The sequence below is a fragment of the Lepisosteus platostomus genome, chromosome 14, assembly GCF_059453375.1.
Source record: "Lepisosteus platostomus isolate fLepPlt1 chromosome 14, fLepPlt1.hap1, whole genome shotgun sequence".
NCBI lineage: Eukaryota > Metazoa > Chordata > Actinopteri > Semionotiformes > Lepisosteidae > Lepisosteus > Lepisosteus platostomus.
Genome location: NC_142624.1, coordinates 39,273,099 through 39,299,214, shown reverse-complemented (window position 1 = coordinate 39,299,214; position 26,116 = coordinate 39,273,099). Strand labels below are relative to the sequence as shown.

Here is a 26,116-nt window from a genome sequence, read left to right as displayed (position 1 = left end):
ATTCAATGAACTGGTGACGGCCCTTTTTAAAATAACTTCGAATTCCTCCAGCACACAAGCCTGTTTGAAACCGTGGCCTTGCAGTCCTGAACAGTTTTGCTCGGAGCGAAATGAACGCGTTTCAGAGTGTGAAGGAAGCTGTGTGCGATAGATCTGTGTCTCTGCTTGCGTGGAGACGTTCTTAGGAGGCCCCGGATCGCAGAAACATGATTTTGCCGTGTCAGAATGTCGCCAGTAATACTACTGTAGAGAGTCAGAAGGCAGTCTGATAAACAGCTCTGCTCGGCTGAGTTCCCGTCAGTATTTCTGGAAGTGTTTATGGAGTGAAATGCAAGGGAAATTAAAGTGTAAAACCTAGCTGTCTTCTGAAACATACACTTTTAATCTGGACTTGCTGTTGTGCTGCATACTGGTATCATAAAATTGCAGTATTATTCTGTACCACAGCTACTGTACGCCATGACCACAAAACTCCACTGCACACAATACAGCATGTAGCTTGTAATTTTGTTGTATATATTCAGTATCAAGACTCATATGATGCATATGTATTAGATTTACACTGCTGACATTTTGAAGCTGAGTGTGCATTAGCACAGTTCATCCTAGTTTTGTATTTTGGTGTCAGTATTTGCTCTTTTCTCTTGCTTTTCAAAAGAAAAGCACTTACCTTAAAATCCTTTCGCTGCTCACTTCCACAAACAATACTGCACACCATACAGTGCCTGAACCGCATTCAGCAGGAGTAAATCAATAACTTTACAAAATTCGCCCTTGATCTCTTTTTATTCCTTTTCATGCCTTTTACTTATTTACTTTTGCTATCAAGCCTGCAGTACTTGAGGAATTGGCTCGGCAGAGGGGAAGTGGCGATGTGCCCGGCTCTCCTGCCTTTTTGCTGTTCAGCTTTGTTTTCTGTGCAAGTGCTTTAACAAATTGCACCACCCACTGCGGTGCCGTTCGGCAGGGCGGCTGATATCTCGCCTCTGGTGCACCCGCTCCTCTCGGCTCTGGAGGCTGGCGCGCCGGGCGAGGACGGCTTCCCCGAGTCTCAAACTGGCAGAGCCCGGTCCTTGTGTGACCAGGAATTGGCCGGGGTGCCGTTGAGCCTGCCAAGCCTCTTTTCCAGAGGGCGGTTAATCGTGCCGTTCATCTGAGCTGCCGCCCTTTCCGTTCCGCACGCTGGCGCGAGCTTCCGGTCCGCAGCAGAGTGACCGCAGCCCCCTTCCTCAGGAGAGGCACTGCTTTCATCGCCGCACGTCCTGCCCGAGCTCCGGGGGCGAGGCCTGGGGGTCCAGGCAGCCTGAAAGCCCGGAGATCCTGCCCCCCCGTTCACCGGTGGTGGGGCTGTTCCAGATTAAAGCTGTGTTGATGCTGCCACTGCTGCTTTCTTCTTCTGTGGCGTGAGTTAATTACAGCGCCCTGTCATGTGCTTTGCAGAGCGTGATAGGAAAGATCTTCTGTTAATGGTTACTGGCGGACCTTGCCCCGTACGCGCTGTGCTTTCGTGTGTGACACATCTTAGCCATGGTGGATGGTTTCTGGGATCAGAGCCAGAGGGCGTGTTAGGCTCCAGTTCAGTTTCAGTGCAGCGTCAGGTGGGCCGCCGTGATGGAGGAAAGCCGGAGTGTAGTGGCAGAGCATGTGCGGGCTGGAACGCGCTGCCCTACGGTGTAATAGAGTGCAGCGAGCGTGTCCGTCCAGCGCACATGCGGGTGAGGGAAAAACAAGCAGCATTGCGCTCTGGTTGCTTTGCCATTTGCCCTTATTTAACACCCCAGGAGAGTGCAAATTGGGCAGCCTTCCTGACTCCGCTGCACAGATTAGGTGTATCAGGAGGTGTTTCATCTGGTGTGGGCGCTTGTGATAAAAAATTCACAAGCCCGAGCCCGTCCCCAGCCTGCCGCCTTGAGTCGTTTATTTTCACTGCCCAAGCAAGATGCTCCGGTTCGAGACTGACGTCATGTGAGGCTCCTCGTAAGACGCACGCCTCCGAAATTAGGACCTGGGTTTGCCGAGCTGCTGGTGCTGAACATGACAAGGGAGCTTGGCCCTTAACACATTTCAGTAAACCAAGCCCAGTGTTTCGATGTGATTAAAGCGTAGCTTTGATACAGGTTATCCAACAGCAACTAGCACTGTTTGTGTGTGAAATTAATTTTATATAGATGATGAGTAGATGGCGAGGCTCTTAACGATACCTAATAGAATCCGTATTTCACGTGAATGTGATACAGGTTGAATAACATTAATCATAAGTCTTTTGTGTTTTACTGCCAGTCTTGCAGCAGTAGCTCAGAACAGATTTTTATCTTCAAAATTGTTTTCCATGTTCCTGTTGCTAGGAAAAACTGAAAAAAGTGTTAATGCAGATCTCAATTCAGCATTGTTCGTTTGTCCCCTGCTCTTCAGGTGCAATCCTTGGCCGATCGGAGACACAGCAGTGCATTTACTACAACGCCAGCTGGGAGAAGGACAGGACGAATCGCAGTGGCATCGAGCCCTGTTACGGGGAGAAAGATAAAAGGCGACACTGTTTTGCAACTTGGAAGAACATCTCTGGATCTATTGAAATTGTCAAGCAAGGCTGCTGGCTTGACGACATCAACTGTTACGACAGGTTAAAAAGATGTTTCTTTTCCTTTTGTACTTTGTGTTGTTTTAATTATGGTGTCCAGCATATAGACCTAAACTCGTGCAGATTCTGTATTCTCCTGTGAGCTCTTTTCATAACGGGCCAGGTGGTTAGACTGAATTTTAGCGGTGTCAGAATGAGGTTTTATTTTTGCTGTGAAATCCAAGTGTTATATGCACAGTTAGGTTCTTTGGTGGTTTACTGTAAGTGTTATTGTTTTTAATTTGTTTTGCTTGTCTTTAGTTATTGCACTAAGCACTCAGGCTTAAATGTTACTTTACAAGCTTCTTGAAGCCTTCAATTGCAAATGAATGGCTGGTGCAAATGGCCAGGCGCTCGGAGAAACAAAGTGTGTTCAGCAGAAAGAGCTGATAGATCACATCACAGGGGCAAGGTCAGCGGCTGACCTGTGATCTCGTGTTCCACTGCATTTTCAAACGAATGTTTTCGTCACCGATTTTACACCATGGTACTGTGGTGTCTGCACAGCTAGCCAGCTCTGTGCATAGAATAAGCAGTGTAACTGAGAAAAAGACCCTGGTCTTTTTGTCCTGCAGTGTTTCCACCAGAAACTGACAGACTAACAAATTCCTCTGAATCATGCAGACACAGCTTACTTTGTTGTGTTGTTATCATTTAACAGACAAGTGGTATTTGTGCAGCAGAACATCTGAGGAGATGATCCATTTTGAATTTGAAATGAAAAACAGGGAACTAAATCGGAGATACAGTATAAATAGTTTAGTCATCTAGGAAGAGCTGGGTGCTAAAATGAATTCCTGTGGTTCATCTTACAGTTTAAACAAAATCATACTAAATAAAAAATATATAAACTATGTTCACCTTACGTGTCTCAACTTGTCAAAGTCTGATTACTTCCTCTGCTGAAAAATGTGTCAACATCCCTAAATGAAGTCCAAGTTTTTTTTTGCTCTTAACTAAACATATACTGTATAAATCATCATGTTTTCCCTTTTAATAACAAGCTTATTGAATAACCAGCATACACCAGTGTTACTTAGCCTTGCTAAAGCTTATTACACAGATTTAATATCTGCTGTGAAATTGCTTCCATTGTATGATTTTGGCCCACTTCAGCACACTGGCTGTGAATATTGAATTATTTTGATAATATGCTAACATATTTCATTTTCCTGATTGTTGTTCTGGGTGGCATTCAGACGTTCAGGTCTGGATGGCTGTTTTACTGCCTGGAAGGCAGTGCTCTGGGGAGTGTGCAGGTGAAGCACGTTCTCCGAGATGAAAATGCCGACTTGTCACGCAGTTGCCTGTTCTTGACTCCTTGCAGAAATGACTGCGTGGAGAAGAAGGAAAGTCCAGATGTCTTCTTCTGCTGCTGTGAAGGCGACATGTGTAACGAAAAGTTTTTTTACAACCCTGAAACGCTGGGAATACAACGTAAGTTGTGTTGTCAACTCTGAAATGTCTCGGTATAAAACGAAGGGTTACTGTGTTTTGTTTCATTGTTTCTTTCTCCAGTGAAAGATCCATTTTCATTTTGTTTTACCATCAGTCAACGAGATCTGCACCATTCGCTGTCACGATAAAGCCCAACCATCCCAGCCACAAACTCTTCTCCCCCCTGCGCTCTGGCCAGCAGTACTGCACTATTAGCAAGGACCACTCGACGCAAGAACAGTTTCAACCTCACTGCAGTACACGTCTTCAACAGCCTCAGACTCAGTACACATCTGCACACTGCGTTTTTTGCATGGACTACCATGGTTTTTTTCTCACTACCGCATATTTACTGCCCCACAACATATTTCTTGTTCTGGTTGTGTTGTTTGCGTCTACATTGCGTGATGTTGTCTGTTGTACTGTGTTTGTCCAGAGAGATTGGCACAACTAAGAATTCCAGTGTACATGTACATGTGGCAATAAACTCCTCTACTACTCCACAACTCCTGCTGGGAAAGCATGGAGGTTTAATGACTTGGATAAATGGTAAAGCTAAACCAGCTCGTTTTACTGACACCTAATTTGAGGTATTTTAGACAAAATGAGTCATGTCATAAAAGTTGCTGAAGGAGCTGTATTATATTTGTAAAGAACATCAACTATTTAACTTTTCTCTGGTCTGTTGTCTGTGCGTTTTTGTAGGTGTATTGTGTGGTAATTGGATTTTAAAACTTTTTTTCTTTACTGCCGCTAAAAAAAGAATGCATAATGTTATAATTCTAAAATAGTTGCGGGAATTGCAGATTTAGTCACCAAGATACTTTTGTAATATTTTAAACAGCTGATCCGGAATAGTTAATGAACACAGTTACGTTTGTAACAGATTTATTTCTAGGATCGGAACTGTTAGAATGGAGGAATTAGAACATGAGAATAATTACAGACTATGGAGGGTCTTTCAACCCGTCTTAGAGTTGCTGGTGGATAGTGGATCTGAGAATCCCATCCAGCTGTTCTTGAAAGCAGCCACAGTAGGAGCTTCGACAGTATGGATAGGGAGCTGTATCCCAGTGTGTCCTGTTCTCTGTTTTAGACACACTTCCCCATAGTTTCCAAACGGGCTCTCTGCCTCGTGTTTCCCTGATGGTGCTGAAGCAGTGTGCCGAGTTGACTTTGTGCTTACTGACGATTTTGAATGAGGGTTGCTCGGATCAGGTTCCTTCATGGGTTTTTCGAGACCTGTGTGTAACTTTTCTTCACAGCAGCCTCGGTGTTTGCTAATCCACCTAGTCAGATATCATCTGCAACCTTTGACCAGTTTACTAACTAGTGATTCACCACTTCTGTGAATTCTCATCTCCTTGCTGCAGTACGACTGTAACAACATTTTGTTGTTATTATTTTTAAGGTTAATTAAACTTCGATGTGGAGTGGACTCGTGAAGGGTCACGGCTTGATAGTGAATTTTTAATGCCTTCTATGAGGCTGTATGGGGTTGGAGGTTTGAATAGAAAGTTGTAGAAAGCAGTCTGCAGTTCAGTCTTTTCTGTGCTTAACTTTATGAATGCACTGTCGTAGCCGTAATCTTTTTTTTTACAACGATTTGTCTGCTGTGGTAAGGGAGTAGTTTCAAGATGACGTTAGCCATCTCTGTTCACTTACTACTGCCTTTGAACAGGTGGCTGGAAAACGAAAACTTATTCATTTTAATATAAATCTTACTACCACCTATTTAAAATAAATTTCAGCGAGCAATGAGCCGATTTCATTAAAAGTCCGTTTGTAGCTCGAGGGAAACGCACCCCCCCGCCCGATTAAAAAGTTTAAAAACTCTGTCATGCTCCTGCTTCTACTTGCAACACTGGCGCTCAGGAAGAGAAGCGAGCCTAGAAGAGGGAGCGACTCCCGTCTGTAAAACGAGCTTTCAGTGCACTGCGCTGTTGGCGCACCCCGGAGGTGGCGTTCGCATTTCTGACTTCAGACGTGGTGTGCCTTAAAGACTTGCGCACCTGCGGGACAAACCTGCGGGGGAGGTATGGACTGATGCACCGGCGGCCTGCTGGATCTGTGCTTCTTCTGCGGCTCGGCGTCGGGGTTGTGGTTGTGGTTCGGGTAGCCATGGCGACTTGCGGTGGGCTTCGGGCTGCCTTTCCTGGCCTGCTGCCACCTTAGACAGCGGTGCTGGGAAGTGCTAGCCGCAGAATCGTCAGGGCAGTTATTTTTTTTGGGGGGGGGAAATCACATGGCTAAGTTGTTTCAGCTGTTGATTAAACAACAGCTACCTTGTAAAGGAAAGGTCTTAATTGGATGTGTGGCCATAATTGCTAAGTATGGTTAACGATGATAAAAAGCTGTCTCCATGCCAATTAGAGAGCTTCATTATACAGAAATTGTTTACTTTGTTTTTATTTTGAATCCTAAAACACCTGTCCTACATTCTGACAGCCTGTTTTTCACTCCAGCGGTATATTTTTTTTCTGTTGTTTAATTAAACTGGTGCAAAGGTGGCAAGAAAAAAAAAACAGCTGCCATTGAAGTGTTTAAAATTCATGCCTTGTTGAGGATGAGCTGGCAGGGAGATTGTCCCCAGAGAAGCACACAAGGTGTGATGCGAGAAGGTTATTAATCCGGCTCGAAACTCAGAGCTGAATAAATCTGTAGAAATGAGTCACTGAGTTTTAAAAGGGGGAAAAATTGCATGAAGATTAACCAATTTTAAAATGATTGCTTTATGACCTTGTGACGAATACGACACAAGTCTGTGTCAAGTTGCATTTAATTCTGATCTGGGGCAGTTTAACCCTTGCCTGCCTGTAGCACGTGGTGCCCTGGGCTTGACTCCAGGGATTTGCGTGTTGCTGGCCTGCAGGACTAATCCGAAAGACCTGACCCGCGTTATCCCTGCAGATCTGGTGGAGCAGGCACGTGTGTGTGAGAGACAAAGCTGTTCTAAAAGTGCAGCAGTCATGTGCAAGATCTCAGGGAAGAGGGGGAAGAGACAGAGAGAGAGAGAACTGTTTTGGGGACAGAATGTGTGGTGACACAGTTGTGCTTGAGGTTTACATTTAAGAACAAAATGCTGGAGCTGAAGTCATGCTGGCTGGCTGGAACAGTCTTAAAACCACACCTGTCCTGTCAGCGCGGCGTACGTGATAATGATATTGTACTGCGCCTTGTGACTGATTCTCAGTGAAATTAAAATAAACACCCTGCTGTACAATGAGCACGTGGGTGGAGAGAAAAGTGAAGTTCACTTGTGAGGTTTGTTGTCACACTACGCAGGTGTGATCCTGTGTGCCACAGTTCCTCTTTTTAATCTTCTGCCCCATGAGCCTTTCCAAGGCTTGATAAAGCCATCCTTGTGTCTGTATCTTACCTGTTCCGTACTGAGTTGCTGTCTTTCAGGTGCATTTACAGTGATTCTGTTCTTTAAAACAAAATGACCTTTTTGTAATTTATGGTTGAAACCACATTAGTTATTATCCATCACATTGTCTCCCATGGAATGGGAATAGCTCCAAGATTAAATTCACCTCTCTGTTCACTTCTTTATTTACTGACCTTGAATAGATTGTCACTTGTATATAAATATGCATTTATAATGCATATATAAATATGCCCTCTGTATAAGTTGCATGCATTTCCCAGAGAAAATAATTGATTTAATGAATACTGAAGAAGGCTCTTCAGAAACTAGCATTTTTGTTAAAGTAGTATTAGTTGTTTAATACAGGCTGTCTAAATTTAACTAATTGGATCTGGAACTCTTCCTATAGTAGCAGTGATGAATGGTTTCCTACTGTCATACTTATGTTTCCCTGGATAAACCACAGGGCCACAGACTTGTTTACAGGATGCCAAAGAAAGTGATTTAGTTTTGTCCCATTCTACAAACATACGGGCAGCAAGCAAATTTGCTTTCTATTCAAAAGCCAAGCAATTATTCTAACACTGAATGGAAAGGCTGTAGGGGATTTTCTGTTTTATATAGTTAAACTGAAATATTTTTTACTTGCACTGTATTGTGACATTGGTCTCAATTTAGAGGTGGTCTAAATTGCACTTCAGGAAATGATTTTATGGTACTGGTAAATATGATCAGATCAGAATAGCATATGCTTCAGCACGTTGCAGGAGGGCATGTTCTGCCAGGACATCCTGGTGCTGACTTGGCTTTATTCCAGAGCACTGCGAATGTGAAAACACAGAATCAGTCATTTAACGGCCTGTTTACAGTTCCAGTTAGGAGGGGCAGAGAAAGAAAATCCTCACAATGCAAATGGATTCACAAACCCGGCTGGGACTCTTAGCATAATACATGAGCTGGCAACTGCTGATTTTTTAGGGTTTTTTAAAACCTGTGTTTTAAAACCCGCGTAGCTTTGGATCTAAAATAATTGTTGTTGGATTTTTTTAATTTTAGTGTTGCATCTAGCCTTGATTAATTTGACTTTGCTCCTGGTTTCGTTTCTAGCAACCTCCAATCCCGTGACACCAAAGCCCCTGCTGTTCAACACTCTGCTGTACTCCCTGGTGCCCATCGTGGGAATCGCTGCTATCGTCCTTTTCTCCTTCTGGATGTACCGGCATCACAAGCTGGCCTATCCCCCAGTCCTGGTGCCCACTCAGGTCAGTGACTGTCCTCCTTCTCCTGCTCCTCCTTCTCCTCCTCCTCTTCTTGCTCCTCCTCCTGCTCCTCTTCCTTCTCCTCCTGCTCCTCATTCTCCTCCTCCTCATTCTACTCCTCCAGCTGCTCCTGCTTCTCCTCCTTCTCCTTCTCCTCTGTCACTTCAGCAGGCACCCTAGCCAGACCTGTGACCAAGGAATGTGTGCTGCAGGAGGTGCCATCTTGTGGCTAAAATGTATTTTATCTGTTTGGTCATCGAAGATCCCAGGGACACTGTTCTTAAGAGTGTCCTAGCTCATCTCCACTCCAAAGTTCCTCTTCTCTTCAGTGGGTGATGTAACTCCCCATTTCTGCCCCCGAACAGCTGTGTAGTGGGGCTGCTCTTAATGGGGGATGAGTGAAGGGTGGAGTGGCTCTCCTCCTGCAGGTCTTCTGGGCTTAAGTATTTGGGGAGGAGTGGTGTTGGTCAGGAGTGTTCTCCAGGCCCACACTGAAACATCGAGTATCTTCAAGAAGGCACACTTGAAAAAAAAACTTGAAAAAATGCTGTTTTTTCTGCAGTTGCTCTGGCAATTGAGGAACGATTTCAGACAGATTTCCTCTTTGCTTCTCCTAATTTTATTTGAGTAGTTTTCAGATCATATACATTGGCAGTGCAGTTTAATTATGGACTGCTGATCAGTATATTCACTTCATATGGGCAATATAAGGCCATTAGTTCTTGAGTTCAACAGGGCCCTGCATTCAACACAGTGAATTCACAGGTTGCTTGGTATGAGATGCACTCAGGATTTTAGAATTGACAGTTTAAATTTTGAAATGAACCTTCTGTACACATTCGTAATTCTTCTTTCAGAAGCTATTCTTTAACAATCGCTGAAACACTGAAAGTTTTTTTTTTGGCTGTCAGTAATAGCACAGATCAAATGTGTCATTGCTGTGTCATACTTAAAATCTGACTAGAAGCAGGTACAGAGGAAGGTTTTATTACCATCACATGAAGGAATGTTTTCTTTTTTTGGCACGTTTAGTCATGGAAAGAATAGAAAACATTTCCAGAATTGCTTTCTGAAGCGCACTAGACAACTGGGTGCGTGTCTTCAACCCACAAAACAGACAAAAGACATTTACATGTTTAAGTGGTATGAAGGCCAAAGCAATAATTCGCAGAAAAAAAATATTTCAATTCTGTGTTTTTATTTTTTTGCAATTCAATTTATCTTCTGGTCGGCGATCATTTTTAAAATGTAGTGCCTCACAAAGAAACAGTAGCTACAGTTCAATTCAGAATAGTTACGGGTGCGTTTCTAAAGGGTGTGTGCCTACAATAGTTAAAGAAAAACTCTATTATGTGCTGTGGGAACAGGCTGTCACTAATGCTGTGAAATATGTAGGTTGTTCTGACATATTTATTAGCTCCAGGCAGAATGGAGGTTGCAGAATCATATACAAAGGAGCTGTTTGTTGGCTTCGGTTTACTGAACAGGACCGAGGGCCTCTCAGAAGCTGGCTGTGTGTGAACAGTGCTCGGACACGGCCGTCTTCAATTTGAAGGGGGCCTTGGGATCTTGCAGGCTTGTCGTGATCTTCGATCTGTGCACATTGTTTGTATTTCCCATTTTATACACCAGAGTTAAGTTTTCATTCAGTGGGATGATGGTGAAAAGGTTGCGACCATTAGCTAGACCACAGTGCCTGTGGTGAGAAATTCCCATGCCCTTTTTAACTCAAAAATAAACAGTGGAAACCAGATATTGTTCCATAGTGTGATGATGTTCACTCACTACGTCACGTGAGGGTGTAACAGCTTTTGCATTCCATATTTGTTTCCCATAGACAATGGTCAGGAGCTCTCTTTCTTAATCATGTGTAATGTTGTTGGAAGGTGTCTGTTGTCGTTGCTTTGCTTTTCAGAGCCTGTCAGATTTTTTACTGTCATTGTTCTCTGTTGAGAGCAGTTTCATTTTTATTTCCTTGTTTCATGACAGGAGCCTTGAGTCCACCTAAAGTATATTATTGTGTAACTTCTCAGCTCAAATCCATCAATCTGATGAGAGGTTGTAAAATAATGATAATTGTCCCCCATGCTCTGAGCTCCAGTCTCTTGACGGTTTTTCTTTAGTAGTGTGCACTATTATGGATCGTCAGTCTCACATCGCCAGCTGTGTTACACTCAGCATGTGGAGGGCAGAGACTGCGACAGATGAAAGACCTTCCTCAAATTGTGATCATATTTGTAACTAAAGTATGTAAACAGTATCCAAATTCAGTAAGCGCACCTTGATCCCTAAATTCTCCCAGCTGTTATGGCTGCAGTATTTTAATTTGTCCTTTTCTATTGTCGTTGTTACAGTTTGTTTCATTTCTTAAGAGTGTACTAGTTTGTTTAAAGCTAATTTGACAGGGATGTTTCTTATTATATTATTGAAAACCATTTAATTGTGGCATGTAGTAGGTTGAATTTTATCAATTGAATTGATATAAATTGAATTAATTGAATAAAATTGAATTATATCAATTTAACCAGTTTATTACAACCAGGGTGTAATAATTGGTTTTGTCCTTTGTCTTAAATTATTTAATTAATTTGCAATTAAATAAAACTTTAAAGAGATGTCATTGTGCTAAATATTACTTGATATCTTACTTTTAAAAAATTGTTGTGGATGGACAGTTCCAATTTTAGTACTAAAACTGACACTGTATGTACACTCAAAAATTCTACAGCTTTCTAAATACCTACTGAATTCTGAAAAAGGAGTACAGTAATTATCTGTAAGGCTAATTGCCATTTAAAGAGTCATTATCCAATTTTAACAACAATGGAGCCAAGCCAATGTTTTATTGTTAAAACAAGATTAAAAGTCATTGTCTTGTTATTTGGAAAGCTGTCTGTTTTGAACTACTAAAAAATTAAATATCTTGTTTTGTAGTTTATCGCATGACTTTTAGAATGCTATGACAAACTTTTGATTTCATACTGTTCACTTTAACCTTGTTAATGGGTTCTGAAGTTTTTTATTTGGTTTTATTTTTTTTTGCAACAAAACGAAATGCTTGAATTAGGGCTCTTTATACATAGCAAAGAAAAGCCATCTTTGTGTGAACTTTGCTGATGCTATCCTGATTATGTCATCAAACAGAAAAATCTTTTTGTAGGGCATAAGATTGTTTTGTCGTGTGTAGAACCATTTTGGGGTTTTCATACCTGCACTCGAAATATCAAAGTTTTCTGAGTGTAGATTGTGCAGTTTCTCCACACCATTAATGAGAAATGGAACACCAGATAATGACCGATTGGGAATGGGATGAGTGTTTTTTTTATTTTATGATATACCAGTGCCCCCTGTTGACAGATTCTTTTTTACAATCCAAAAATATGGCCTCCAGCTCTAGAGCGAAGCCGGGCCTGCGAGGACTGCTTATGTCTCATTTCAGTGGGGAAAGACACTGAATGTTTGTTCCAGGTTGCTCGTACAATTACTGCCGTGCACTGCGAGACTTCAGGAGCAGACAAGATTGGCTCACAACACTCCCTGAATTCAAACCCGCTTTCACATGACCTGGTGATCTCCCTGGTACTTATCTCAGCCCCGGTGTGTGAGTTATCCTTCTCTGTTGATGTTCCAGAGGCTGGGGGCTGTGACTCCTGGCACCAGGAATAGTGCAGGAGTGCAGTGGGTGGATTGATAGGGAGGAGTTCAAACGTTCTGCTGCCGGTAAATAGTAGTACGTAATAGATTAATGTATGTAGTGCTGTCATTTATCTAGGAATAGGGACCTGAAACAAAAGGAATATCATGCGTTGTTGTGCAAAGGTAACAAATATAGTTTAAAAAAACACCATGTTGACTCTTATGGAGGTCATATTTCAGGATTCAGTAAGGTCAGCATGCCAACAAATGCCCTCGAGGGACGAGAAAAAAACACTAAGGCTGCCTGTAACTGTTCCCCGGCGTCACTGGAGCACACAGGTCTGCTATACCTTCTCCGAGACTCTTTAAGATCACTTTATTGGCCATTTACAATATCTTGTATTAGGAATTCGTCTTTTCGCATACCCCAGCTTGCTCTCCATGAGACACACAGACAGGGAGAGAAGCTGGGGGTCAGAGCGCAGGGTCAGCCATTTATACGGCGCCCCTGGAGCAGCTGGGGTTAAGGGCCTCGCTCAGGGGCCCAACGGAGTAGGATTCCTCTGCCAGTCGCAGGATACGAACCGGCAACCTTCCAGCCGCAGGCGCAGATCCTGAGCCACAGAGCCGCCGCACAGTCCCCCCTCTTTGAGGATAGGAGTCTTGGCGATGCCACTCTTTGTATAGTGTGTTCATTGTCTGAAATAGATTTTGATAGACTTCCAAGTCTTTTAACCCACAAGCCCCAAAATCCTTCTATTCATCTTTCTGTGTCTGTGGAAGGAATTTTTGATAAACTTATACTGGTTTAAGTTTTCACTTTTGCAGCTACAGAAAGACAAGGGCTTGGACTCAAAACATCAATGATTAATCAATAATGCATTTTCTCACGGAGCAGAGGAGCTGCTGGCCCAAACAGACGATTTCTGACCTCGGATGCTTTCCCAACATTTGATTATAATTACAGCGTCTTGTCCAGTTTGTGCTGGGTGTGTGCGTGTGGAATTGCAAGTACCTCCTCTGGGAGTGTTTTTATAACTGAGTTCTGCTTTCATTCATCTTCAAGGAAATTTAAAATGCAAATATCAAATTCAGTCAGTAAGACAAGAAGCATGCCACTATTTGTGGTTTCCTTCTCAGGGTGAGCTCTAGCTGTTTCATTTTTTAACGGAAATCTCGGATAGCTCTTCTGAACACTAACACCTACAGAGATTGTGGCGGTCGTTTTTATCATTTCATCGAAGTTGGCGCCTCAGGTGGTGAGGTCCTGAAGGGGCCGGTGAGTGATTGTGTGTGTTGAGGAGCGCTGGGGGAAGCAGGGAAGCTGCTCGCACTGCAGCAGGAGTGTCGCCCGCCGGTCCGCGGCTGTCCCAGCCCGAGCTGGGAGAGAAGCTGCACGGAATGACTCGCCGAGCATAACTTCGGAAAGCTGTTTCCAATTATCCAGCAGAAATGATTCCAGGCACGTGTTCACATGCGACTGCAAGGGCTGGCACGCTGTCGAGCAACGGCGAGCTTTGTTTTGTCTGTTTATTCATCGCTGGGAACTTGTGAATTGAAACAGCACATAACTCCTGTATTTTTGTAACGATTGTGTCCTGCAGTAACCACGTGTTTAGTGAACCCGGTCAAATGACAGAGGAGCCTAAGCATTGCCTTGGGTGACTAGGACAGTGCCGATCTGTGGATGGTACTGCACCTGCTGCGGTTGGTAAGCAGCAGGGCTCGGGCGGCTGTGGTTTATCAACATTAATCATTTGCAGATGAGTGGTGCCGAGGCAACTAACGCCCATGCTACGATTCTCCCGTTCTTCAGGACATTACCTGAGGCAGGGCTCTGCTCATGGGCAAAGCAGCTGGCTCCCAGCACTGGAGCAGCATGAGACGACCATGAGGGTCTGTGTTTAAACCAGAGTGAGGCGGAGCGTGTGCGCTTGTATGAAGGAGGCTGACACAAGCGCTTATGTTTTTAACACAGTTGCACTCATTCTGGCTGATGCTGTATGTATTTCACAGGTGATACAATACCAGCCCATACAGTGTGTTTGTGCTGCGTTATCACACAATACGGTAGACCTCTGATAAATGTGAAATGTGTTGTTCAAGTTGTGTTATGCCTCATAACCTCACTGACGTCTACAGCGTGTGAGCCTGCAAGTTATTTTTGGTCAAATTAAAAATGCCAGGTTCTGTAGGAACACAATGGAATGAAAGCAGCAGAAGTTTATACCTTTTGTTCCTTGCCGCTTTTGTAGCTGTAGTGATAAAGAGCCAGGATGTATGGCTTCACTCCAGAAGAAGATTAAAACACTTAATTCTCCATCGTTCATGCAGTCCTGTGTGTCACTCCTAACAGTGCTCCTGTTCCCTCTGCATCGTGTTCAGCTGTTTTCCCTGTGCATCGACAATGAGGCTGAGACATTTGTCATCCCACTTCAATTTTTCATACGCTAAACTGAGGTCGGAGAGTTGGAATTGATTCGGTCGGAGACTATTTCCGGCTGCTTCTTCCAGATCTGAGGAGGGGAAAAAAACACCACTTCCCCAACTCGATCATCAATCATCCTCTGAAACCTCTTTATCTGCCTTCACTTCATCCTCGCTGGAAACAGTAATTTCTTTTGCCTCTTTTCTTTCCTTCACAAGCACGCCTTTCATATAATGATAGAGGTAAGATAAGTTTAATTAACTCATAAACTTTTCGGTGGGTTTGGAAAGACTGATAACCTGGCCGTTCCATTTCCTTTGTTTCATTTCTTTCTGTATGGACATGCCTCTTAATACATTTTGACATTTTTTATTATTATTTTCACATTTTGAAACTCAAAGGTTTCATTTCCAGTTCTTTTTGTTTCTTGCATGATTCCTTTCTGCCCCCTCGTATAATGTGGACTGCAGAACACGGGGGAATATGAAACCACTTGCATGCGCCGAGGAAGAATTGCCTGGGATACGTGTCCTTCCAGCATGGTTTCTACCTGTCTGTCCTGTTCTGCATTGCAATACTTTCTGTTTCTAGGCTTAAGTGAATTGTGAAAATTAAGTTTTCTTTATTGCACACATATGCAAGATCTTTGTATCCCCCGTTTGTGTGATGACCCCATCCTATACATGTGTAGATTATGAACTGGTTAGATGAATGTGCCAAAAGTGCAGGTGAACCAGGATCACCTGAATTGGCTAAGCTGAGTAATAATGTAATATATAAAATCCAGTTCCCTTGCCTTATATCCTTGTGTATGGTTTTTGGTGTATTTGAGTTCTGTAAAGTGATTTAAAAATAAAATATTAACTTTTAAATTAGGGTTTTGTTGGATATAAACTGTGGATGTAAAAAAAATGAGAAGCACTGTGCTGCTGCTTAATGAGGGCTGATCGATGTTGTTCTCTTAACCAATTCACCAGTGTTCACCAGTGAATGGTGTGTATAAATGATTTAATGAATTACTGGGAACCTTGAGGAGCCATCTTGAAGTGTGTGGGACCTGTTTCCAAGTGCTAGGCCTTGCAATCTTAGGAAGAATGCATTTCTGTATTAAGACCCCAGTGAGAAAACGCAGTGCACCTTGTTGGTTCACTGCCTTGATTTACTAATAGACCTGCTAATGCAGGATAGGCCATCTACCAGGGCAAAGAACTGCTGGCCATTCCCAGAGCTCCGAGTGTGGCTCTGCGTGATGAAAGAGCGTGGCGCTTGTGATTCCAGGCTGTGTGTCAACTCCTGGGAAGTGGTGAGGTTCAGGACTGTGTTTTCCGCAGATCTTCCTGAAGGTGCAGCTGGCTTTGGTCATTTGGGGAACGAGAGTGTTTGGCGGTCAAGTATGGAAACAGAACCATTTACAGGAATCCCTTAGACATGGATCACAGGACTTTGTGTAATGTGATCAGTTGTCATATGAAATGTCACGTGGGCTATTGTAAATCCAGTTCTTTTTTTATTTTTTACATTTACAGGTGAGATGTCTTTCCCCTGAAGTTAACACATACAATAGCAGCTGTGCACGGCGCTAGACCTCCTGTTAGAGGATTCTGTTTTTGAGAACATGGTTGATGGGAGGACGATTATGTTCTTGTGCAGTCTTTACAGTATTGTCGTTTGAAATGCATAATACCTAGGAATGTTTTCTAGCTTTCCGCAAAAGCTTTCTGTTGAGTTACCTTTGGTTTATTTTTTCTTTTCATTTAAACTGCAACAAAACACATGTATGCATGCTTGTGCTTTCGTGACCTTTGCACTGACCCCCGACCTGACCTTTTTTCTTGTACACGTAAGGCTGTTTGTGCCCTGATTGCTGCGGAATGTCATAGTCCTCGCGAAACGTGCTGTGGTTTTATTTTTATAACAGGCTTAATGAGAACACAAGACAAATCTGTTGTATACCTAGTATAAGCCAGACTATAATCCTCCATACAGTATATTATTGTGTGAGTGTTTTTCCTAATAGCAGTCTCCAGTGCAGGGGATCATTACAGAGCCCTTCGGAGAATCCACGTGCGAGCGATTACTTTAATCCGGGGCAGTGGCCCACTTTACCCACTTATTTTTGGAACGCGCTCTCGGCCTCCGAGCTGATCTGAGCTCCCGCTCGCAGCTTCACGGCCGTGTCTGCAGCTCTCACTCTTACTCCACTCCTTCTGCCGGTTCTACCCGTTCTACCTTTGAGCCGATAATTCAGCGACGGGAGGCTGTGTCCTGGGGCCGGTCGTCCTGTGGTGTTCGGGGGAAGCGCCCTCAGGATATAATATACAAGTTCGACAAACTGATCTCACACCTGCAGCGTACTGTATTGACCACTGCAGTAACACCTGCATGAAAAGCAGAAAGACTAGGGTTTCGAGAGCAGTGATTGACACACAGCCCCCCTGAAACTCTCACGCCTCCTTTAAGGCCGGTCTGGTTTTCAGGGATCACACAGAGGACTGGGATTCGTGGGGCGGCAGGGGAGAAGGGGTTCAGTGTCGCCCTGCGATTCTGGCGGAGCCCTTCATTGCCCGACGCTGGCTGTGTGAAAATCACGTGCAGCAGTCGGAGTGTGCGCTCTCCTGCTCTTCCTCTCTCTGTGTTTGCCACCCTGTCCCGTTGCCTCTGTGCTCCCGGGGCCCGTGAGAGCGTGTTTACACATAGTTACAGATTTAAAATTCTCTGCAGCCCATCAGGGTGGTGGTTTAGTGACTCTGCTGTAGCAGCGAGTCTGCGCTGCACCTTCCATTTGAGTGAAAAGAGACACGTTGGGTTCATATCGCTTGCGGCATCCCGATGCGACTCCACCTGCGACAGGGGCGTAGTGCATTTCAGTAACAAACCTCCCTTTTGTTCGACGGCGATTCCTTTAAATGCTCAGTGTTGTGAAGTGCAGACAGACTTGGAAAAGGGCTGTACCTCTCTGAACACGGACACTGAGACCGGCTTCAGTGCACAGCTGGGCCCAGGACTGAAAGCAGCACGCACCTCCTCACACACGGAGCTGCCAAAGGTCTAGGGTAGTTCATGCGCTCAACATGTCTCAAAGCCTGCTGCTCAAGTCTCGGTGTCTTCCGTATTCAGGTAAAGTCATTGAAATGACGTTTGTATGTTCTAGGACCCGGGACCTCCACCCCCTTCTCCTATCCTCGGACAAAAGCCATTGCAGTTGCTGGAGATCAAGGCCAGGGGGCGATTTGGCTGCGTCTGGAAGGCTCAGCTGCTTAACGAATACGTGGCTGTGAAGATTTTCCCTCTGCAGGTACCCGTTGCGGGGTTTGTCGTGCTGGTTTTGCGTGGTCTCCTGAGCCCCATGGCGCCCAGTTTGGTCTGGCTCTGCAGGCCTCAGAGCTGCGTGCCTCCCAGGTGGATGTCCGCCAGTGAGCTGTGTAGCTGTGCAGGTTATGATTCTTTCCATTGAAGTCAGAAGCACTTGGACATGCGATTGTGGTTGCAGCATGGTCTGCCGCCAAAAAAACACTGCTACCCTGTTTTAAAATACACTTCAGATTTCAAAATTTTGCGATTGAGTTCTGCAGGGAAGTAAATTAGTAATGAGGGGTTTTCTTTTGATGTCTCCTTGCTGTGTAATTTTCCATTAGAGGCAGGAAGCAAGCGGGAATTTTTCACCAAAACGGATGTGTGACAAATATGATGATAATTAAACAAATGTCAAAACATAGGCTGGGTAAATGCTTGGAATTTAAGCACTGCAGAAATGTCCTTATCTCCTTCCCCCAGAAAGAACTGTTGTGTGTTTAATCTGTTGCTCTCTCGGAGTTGTGGTCCTTATGTCAACACAAGAACATAGGCGCTCCTTCCTGCTGCTGCCGACGCAGGTCAGCGGTGGTGAGAAATTGCCTCGTCTCTGAATGCTCTGTCTCGTGTGGCTGCAGGACAAGCAGTCGTGGCAGAATGAGTACGAAATCTACAGCCTGAGTGGAATGAAACATGAGAATATCCTGCAGTTTATCGGTGCAGAAAAGCGAGGGACTAACATTGACGTGGAGCTCTGGTTGATCACGGCGTTTCATGAGAAGGTACGTGCGGTTTGCGTTTTCATCTCCCGCTGGTACAAAAACAGAGCCCACTCCCAGGAGGCCTCGGGACTCAACATGTTGGTAACGGGCAGGCTGTTCTTCACCAGAGTTTGGCTGACAGGGAAAAGCACACAGAGCGTGTAAAGGTCTTCCCTTGTAGTGTTATTCAAGAGCACTTGCAAGGTTAATCTGCCCCCTGGTGTTTAAAAAGAGCAGTTATAGGATTATAGTCTTGTTTGACATGGCGCTCTGCTGAAGAATTAGGCACACTGACAAAATGCCCTAGATATTCTCTGTCATATGTCATATAGCCAAATTGAAGCAAAATGAGTTCTCAATACAGAATTTGTTTTTTCTTTACCCCTTTTCAGGGCTCATTGACTGATTATCTGAAGGCAAATGTCGTTTCTTGGAACGAGCTGTGTCACATTTCTCAGACCATGGCAAGGGGCCTGGCCTACTTACACGAAGACATCCCAGGCCTTAAAGAGGGACACAAGCCAGCCATCGCCCACAGGTTTGTCACATTCACCCTCCTGCCATGCTGGCAGACAGCAGCCTGCTCCCTGGCCCTCTCCTCCGCTTGTAGTACAGCGCGGGGGATTAGGAGCTTGGTGGGAAATCAGTGCTAGCAAAGGCAGTTACAGCCCGGGTTCGATGGCAGTGCCTTTTCAGAATCGCTATTTCTTTCACATAAGCCGTGTATGAGGGCATCCTTGAGGTACTACTGATATTCTACCACACAATCTAGGTGTAAATCCCAGTGCACTGGGAATGTCAGCGAGGACAGTAAACATCCCCATCCAACCGCACTCGCTGGCTGAGAGCTCGCACCCCTTCACCACAGACGGTCACAGTGAGGCTGCTCTGGGCACTCCCGCCTGGCCTGTCTGTGAGTCGCACACGGCTCTCGCACAGCTGTATTTGACTAATGAAGGTAATGGCCAGGACCAGGAGTGCTAAGTCAGGTACTACTGTACATCTGTTTTTATCACAGTGCAGCTTATCACCTGGGAGATGTATTTACCTTAAGAGCTAATCTGCTTTCCAGCAGCTAGTGTCAGCTGACACTGCAGTTCATTAATATAAATAAATCATGGTACGTTTTCTGTTTCACCTCACTGAGTCTAAATGTGCAGGTCAAGAATACACCATCAGCTGAACAAGAAAGCGGGCTATTACATTTTATAGCCTTTTTCCTCAGAGCGTCGATGTTTACATTTTTTTCTTTATTTCTGTCTCTTCTGCTTGTGAAAACAGGGACATTAAAAGCAAAAACGTGTTGTTGAAGAACAACCTCACAGCGTGCATCGCTGACTTCGGTCTGGCTCTGAAATTTGAAGCTGGGAAGTCTGCAGGAGACACGCATGGTCAGGTGAGCAGCTCTGACAAACACAGCAGCTCTGTAACAGATGGCACAGATGCCCGGATTTGGGGGTACAGAATAAAGAAACGAGGATCCTGTTGTCTAATTACTAGGCCCCCTGCAACTTAGTGTGGGAAGGAGAATTGAATGTTGTATCACAAAGACTTTGAAACACCAAACAGCTAGACTATAGCAGAACAGTATCGTCAGTCAATCTGTTTAGTTTTAGAAATTACTTCAAAGGCAAGGGATTTCTGAGCTGAGAACCCGGAGAGCTACAAACACATTGAAGAGCTCAGCAAAAAGTCTTCACCAGCCATTTCCTGGAAGAAGCCAGGGCATCAGCTAGGCAGCCGGTTCCACACTCCCACCACTCTTGTTGTAGATGCCCGCTGTTGTTGACCAAGCTTGGATGTTCTCCTGCGTCGCTCTCCCAGCCGTGTCCCCTGTTTTCCAGGTTGGGACCCGGAGGTACATGGCCCCGGAAGTCCTGGAAGGCGCCATAAACTTCCAGCGAGACGCGTTCCTGCGGATAGACATGTACGCGATGGGCCTGGTGCTGTGGGAGCTGGCCTCTCGGTGCACAGCGGCGGACGGTCAGTGCGGAACGACCTCGGCGCCTCTGTTCTGCACACGTGGCCCAGGATGGGGCAGAGAATGAGTGTTGTGTGCCTGAGGGACATGAACGAATGCAAATATTAGCAGCTCCTTAAAAATCTTCAACAAATCGAGCGATTTGTTGTTGAGTGTTGTGGCATTGTACTGTTGCTGTATTGTATTATTGTCGTGTAAGTTGTATGTTCATGAGCTCTTGATGTGCCAGACGAATTCCCTTGGGGGTTAATTCAAATTCAGTTCTATTCAGCTCTTGAAAGAATGGCGAGGAATGTTTCAGTCGCATTTAGGAAAAGCAGTGCTCCCACTTTGGTGTTTTGGGTGAATAATGCCACATTCCAAATGCAGAGGCACAGTTCCCTTTAGTACTGCTAATGCAGTGTTATGTAAAGTTTATTTTCTTCCTGCTGTCAGAATGGCTTGGCAGCTGTAGGATTTCTGAAGCAGAAACCTAGCAGCCACATCAATCTTTTTTTTTCCATGCTGTTCGGCCCTCAGGTCCAGTTGACGAATATATGTTACCCTTTGAAGAGGAGGTTGGCCAGCATCCATCCCTGGAAGACATGCAGGAGGTGGTGGTTCATAAGAAGATGAGGCCTGTGCTGAGAGAGTGCTGGCAGAAACACGCGGTCAGTGAGCCTCCTCATCGCAGCAGTCATTGGATTAGAGCTGTGTTAGAATTCGGTTTTCATTGCTCAGATTGGCAGTAAATGCATTTTCCCTTAATCGATTCAATTAATTTATTGTTTCCTAAAAAGTTACAATATACCTGTGTTCTGTTGAAGAATATTTGGTAAGCAAAACAACTAGCGAAGCACTTTCAGTTCACTTAAGAATTCAGTGTGTTTAATTAACGCTGTGATTAATTTTCATGTTCGAGCTCTCGCCCCTCTCGTCCCTCCGGGCTCGGACCCGAGCTCGGGCCTGGCTCTGCAGCAGCAGCCTGGGTGTAACAGGCCTCAGCAAGCAGAGATGCGACACTGAGGAATGTTCACTGCTGAGTGCCGTCTTTAAGACACGGGCCTCCCGATGTCAGGGAGATGTACAGTCAGTGGTTACTTCCTTTAAAAGGACAGAAATTTGGAGACATGTGGGCTGTTGGAGTTGAGTCCAGTTGCAAGAGTTTTGTTTTAATGACATGCACCCGTTTCACCATTCCTAATTTAAATGTCCCAAACTGTGTATTGATTTGTCCTGCTGTTACTGTGCCGTAAACGTAGCTCTGAAAACTATACTTTCCGCAGAAGCACAGGTGTGTCACAGAGTGGGCGTCTCGACAGTGACGGTGTGTGTTTCACCTGCAGGGTCTGGCCATGCTGTGCGAGACCATAGAGGAGTGCTGGGATCATGAAGCAGAAGCCAGGCTGTCCGCCGGCTGCGTGGAGCAACGGATTATCGAAATGCAAAGACTGATGAACATCATTACGCCAGAGGAAATTGTTACTGTGGTCACCATGGTGACAAACGTAGACTTTCCACCGAAAGAATCAAGTCTATGATGGCTGCATTGGTCAAACAATGTGTGCAGAACACATCAACACAAACACAACGACCAATCAGACTCAACTCCAGAGCTGCTAAAATAACTCATCTGGTTACCATTTAGACTCAATATTGTGTTCTCATGTACAGAACAGTACAGCAGCCAACGCAGACAGGAAAATCAGGAATTGAAGAACGGGGACTGTTTTCTACCAACAACATTTAGTTACATGTGTGCCTGAAGACTTGCATCTGTCTCTTGTAAGTGATGAAAAACGCAGAATCAAAATCAGGATCATTCAAATTTGAGAAGAGGTAGAAAATGTCATCATCTGCTTGGCAAAGGACATTGTAATTTAAACTGACTTTTGGCAGGTATCTTTCTTTTTTATCTTGGGTAAAAAGACTTCCTCAAACGGACAACTGCTAGTTTTTTAAGAAACGAAAGACTATACAAAACCCAACACAGTTCATTTCATTTCAGTATAAAAAAGGGCAACTTGTTTTTAATGCATTTGCTGTTTTGTGTTTATATAAATGACTATTGTAATGCCAATATGAAACAGCTTGTGAATGTTTAGTGTACTGCTGCTGTACGTATATCAACAAAATGGTGATCAAGGTTATTTGGTGGGATTTGCTTCCAAGCATTATTTTAAATAACCATAAACCTCCCTCAACAAGGTATACCTCAGTTCCGCATTTGACAAGTAACGATTTCTTGAACGCTAAAACAGTCGAAGTGTTGGACGCTCTCTGGCGGTTTTTATGCATTTGACAAGAAAAGGCAACAGCATGTGATGGAAGATGCCAACAGACGAATGGCCATTCATGCAGCACCGATCCTCGGCCTCCTTTTGGGCTATTAGATTGTGGTGTATTTCGCCCTGCTGTTTCTCTTTTGTTTTGAGCATTGGAGCTGTTTATTTTCAGCAAAACCTTACCGTTCCTGTAAAAACAAAAAGAATAAAAAAATACTCCCCAAGTTTTAAGTTAAAAAACCCTGCAGCAGCACTTCCCTGTTTAGGCTTGCTGTGTCTATGGAGGATGTCAAGATGTGCGCACGCCTTCTTAGTTTTCCCCTTCCACCCCGTGTGAGCTGTGACACTGGTGTTCCTACCTGAACCTAGTTTTGCTAAATGTCTTTCCTTTCTTTCTGTTGGTCTGTCTCTCTTTCTGCGCCTGTTCCTGGAAGTACAGTTAACAGTCTGCTGGTTTCACTGTATTAAAATGCACCTCAGGAAGCTGTATTTCTCAAACCCCTCTCTCTGCTTTGAGCTGCAAGTGACTTTTTGTGACACTCGTTCTGGTGCCATTATTTAAAGTTAATATTCAACATCTGTGCTGGTAGCTATTCCCCTCCTGACAGGAAATAAGCCACAAATTGAAAGAATGTTCTTTGTACTTGTTAATGGAACACAGTACATACAGAATATTACACCTATGTATGCATTGAAGGGTATTTTAGTACTTTAGTACTATGACTTTAAGGATCGGGTTTCTTAATGGAAAAATGATTTATAGGAATGCTATATATCCAATATAGTCATATATATATATGCAGATATATGCTATATATATTGTTTTTGAGCACTTAACATTTTCGATGACACTTGCAAAAATAATTGACTCTAATTTTGTATTTAAAGTGTATTTTTTATTTTCACAGATGTTCAATATTGCTTTTTTTTAAAACAAAACATTCAGGGATACAATACTATGCTTTACTAAGTTAATTACAGTATATGCAATCAGTGCAGGTACAGCAGCTTACTGACAATGCCAGTGAGGCGACCTTTACAAAGTTGTAGCATTTTTAAAGAAACTTTCAAGTGCTGTTTTATTTATTGATGTACAATAAATTGCCATGCCTGAGGACCACAGGTCAGGAGCAGGTGCCACTTTTATTGTGTGGGAACACTAACTAACCCTTTACCTGTCTGAGAGCACCGGGGCTGGTGGGACAGGGCACCAGCGAGCTGAGGTGGGCCGGGCCGGCCCGGGCCGCTGGATCGGAACAGTATTCGCGCAGAAACAAAGCTGACGAGGGAGGGGGCCACTGCCTGGTTCCGAGGAATATTTTCAGTACTGTGAATATTTTCGAACATTGGAACTTTGCAGCTCTCCGAGCCTTCGTTCGTTCCGATACTAAATTTGCCGAGCAAATGCATAACTTGCTGCAGCAATCTGCGAGAATGTCAGTAAAATCGGTCACAGGTCTCCAAGCAGGGAGGGGTGGAAGGCACCATATGCAATTGCCTCTATCTGTATAACACCTGCCATGTGTTGGTCACCGTTTTGTCCTGGCGCTAACGATAATGATCAATGTAGCCATGTGACTCGACCCTCTTCTGGGTCACCAGTACTTTCGGGTGTCATTTGTCTCCTGTTCCTTTAACTAGACACACAGGCCTGCAGGCGTCCTCACGGCTCCCGCTGCTGCCTGCCGCTTCTCTCCCCCCTTCAGCGCTACAGCCCCGGGAGACGCGTGTTCCTCTGGGCGTCATGGGCGGGAGGGCGAGCTGGTCAAATCGCGGCTCTCTCTTTCCCGCAGTCGCAAGCCCAGGCCTCGGCTGTAACCGCAGGGTTGGCAGAACTCCACACCAGAGCTGCGCATCGTGTAAATAGTTTCCGTTCGAATGTGATTTAGCATGGATTTACCCCCCCGAAGACGTCACAATGCAAAAAAAACACACCGTTTTCTTTTTATAAAGGTATCCGTTTCATAACAAAATGTAGCGTTTTTGATTTTGAGAACGTTACGTTTAGGCCCAAGTAACGTAACGTTTTTTCCTTTATATACATTTTTAATCTGTAAAAAACGCCACAAATGACACCCTTGATCTTAACATTGTTTACCTCAAAGCTCTGACCAGCAGTGTTTTCTATGAAGCGGTTCAGTTCATGTGACACACATTACCTCTCAATATGCCAGAAAGCTAATATGTTGAGATGTGTTAGCTTTATTTCCTGTATCTGCCGATGACCTCTGGGTCCGGGGCACAGATGACTGTACTACTGTAAAAGTGTACTTGCCATTTTTATTTTTTGCAAGTATTTAACAAAATTTCAGAGGCCTGGTTGGAAGTGATTGTTAAATATTGTACAGATAAAATGTATGCTATCCCCTCTACAATAAAGTATAGTGACTGCTCTGGCTTGTGTATATCTTACTGCTTTAGTGCCACCTACAGCTACCACTGTGTGAGCTGACGTTGCCAGTCGTGGGGTTAGCAGCACTGCTTGTAGCAAATGTACTTTGACTTTCATGAATGTTACTGAAGTTAAAAATTGTAATCTTTTCATTACTTAACACTATACTGTTACCACACAGAAAAAAAAAACAGTTAAGTGTTGTTTTTTTTTATAATCTTTGAGGAACTATATCTGTAATGAATCACATTGAGCATTGAAAATAAAGCTACTGTTGTGCACTTGTATTTCTATAGATGCAATGAAGTTACAAACATGCTCACGGTCGGAAATAAGTCTGCAAATCAAACTAAAATAACTTCATAATGGTTAATAGCCATGACGGGCAGTTCCTTACAGTGCTGTTCTTTGGCTGAGACGTTGAAGGTTTCAGGGGACTGTCTGCGAGAGTAGGGGTGTAGTTGGTAACGTAATCTCTCCCTCCTCCAGCTGATCTGGTGTGCAGTGGGGCTGCTGCTGCCACAGACAGGCTGGAGGATTGGTCCCTTCCAGTTCATAAAGCACACCATAGCGATACACAGTAAATGCGATGGTTACGTTCCAGCCAAAGCACAACTCACAAGGACAGGAAAGAAGAGGTGAAGTGCAGAAAAAGAAACTGGAGGCAATATGATTTCTGC

General features: G+C 44.3%; 1 protein-coding gene across 3 annotated transcripts in view; it reads left to right on the top strand.

Moving 5' to 3' along the window:
* The window catches only part of LOC148649490 (activin receptor type-2A), a 52,558-nt gene extending 26,835 nt beyond the window's left edge, over positions 1-25,723 (top strand). Inside the window, exons 1-12 of one of the 3 annotated variants that reach the window (XM_088606270.1) lie at positions 1,628-1,715; positions 2,413-2,620; positions 3,945-4,054; positions 8,532-8,686; positions 14,966-14,989; positions 17,899-18,042; positions 18,677-18,820; positions 19,192-19,337; positions 20,081-20,195; positions 20,644-20,782; positions 21,300-21,430; positions 22,106-25,723. In XM_088606270.1, the coding sequence (XP_088462396.1) occupies positions 1,643-1,715; positions 2,413-2,620; positions 3,945-4,054; positions 8,532-8,686; positions 14,966-14,989; positions 17,899-18,042; positions 18,677-18,820; positions 19,192-19,337; positions 20,081-20,195; positions 20,644-20,782; positions 21,300-21,430; positions 22,106-22,300 (1,584 nt within the window). In that variant the 5' untranslated portion in view covers positions 1,628-1,642 and the 3' untranslated portion in view covers positions 22,301-25,723. Of the gene's footprint in view, positions 1-1,627; positions 1,716-2,412; positions 2,621-3,944; positions 4,055-8,531; positions 8,687-14,965; positions 14,990-17,898; positions 18,043-18,676; positions 18,821-19,191; positions 19,338-20,080; positions 20,196-20,643; positions 20,783-21,299; positions 21,431-22,105 lie in introns of those variants that run through there. The other 2 variants (XM_088606271.1, XM_088606272.1) reach the window with 2 other exon arrangements.
* Positions 25,724-26,116: the final 393 nt, after the last annotated feature.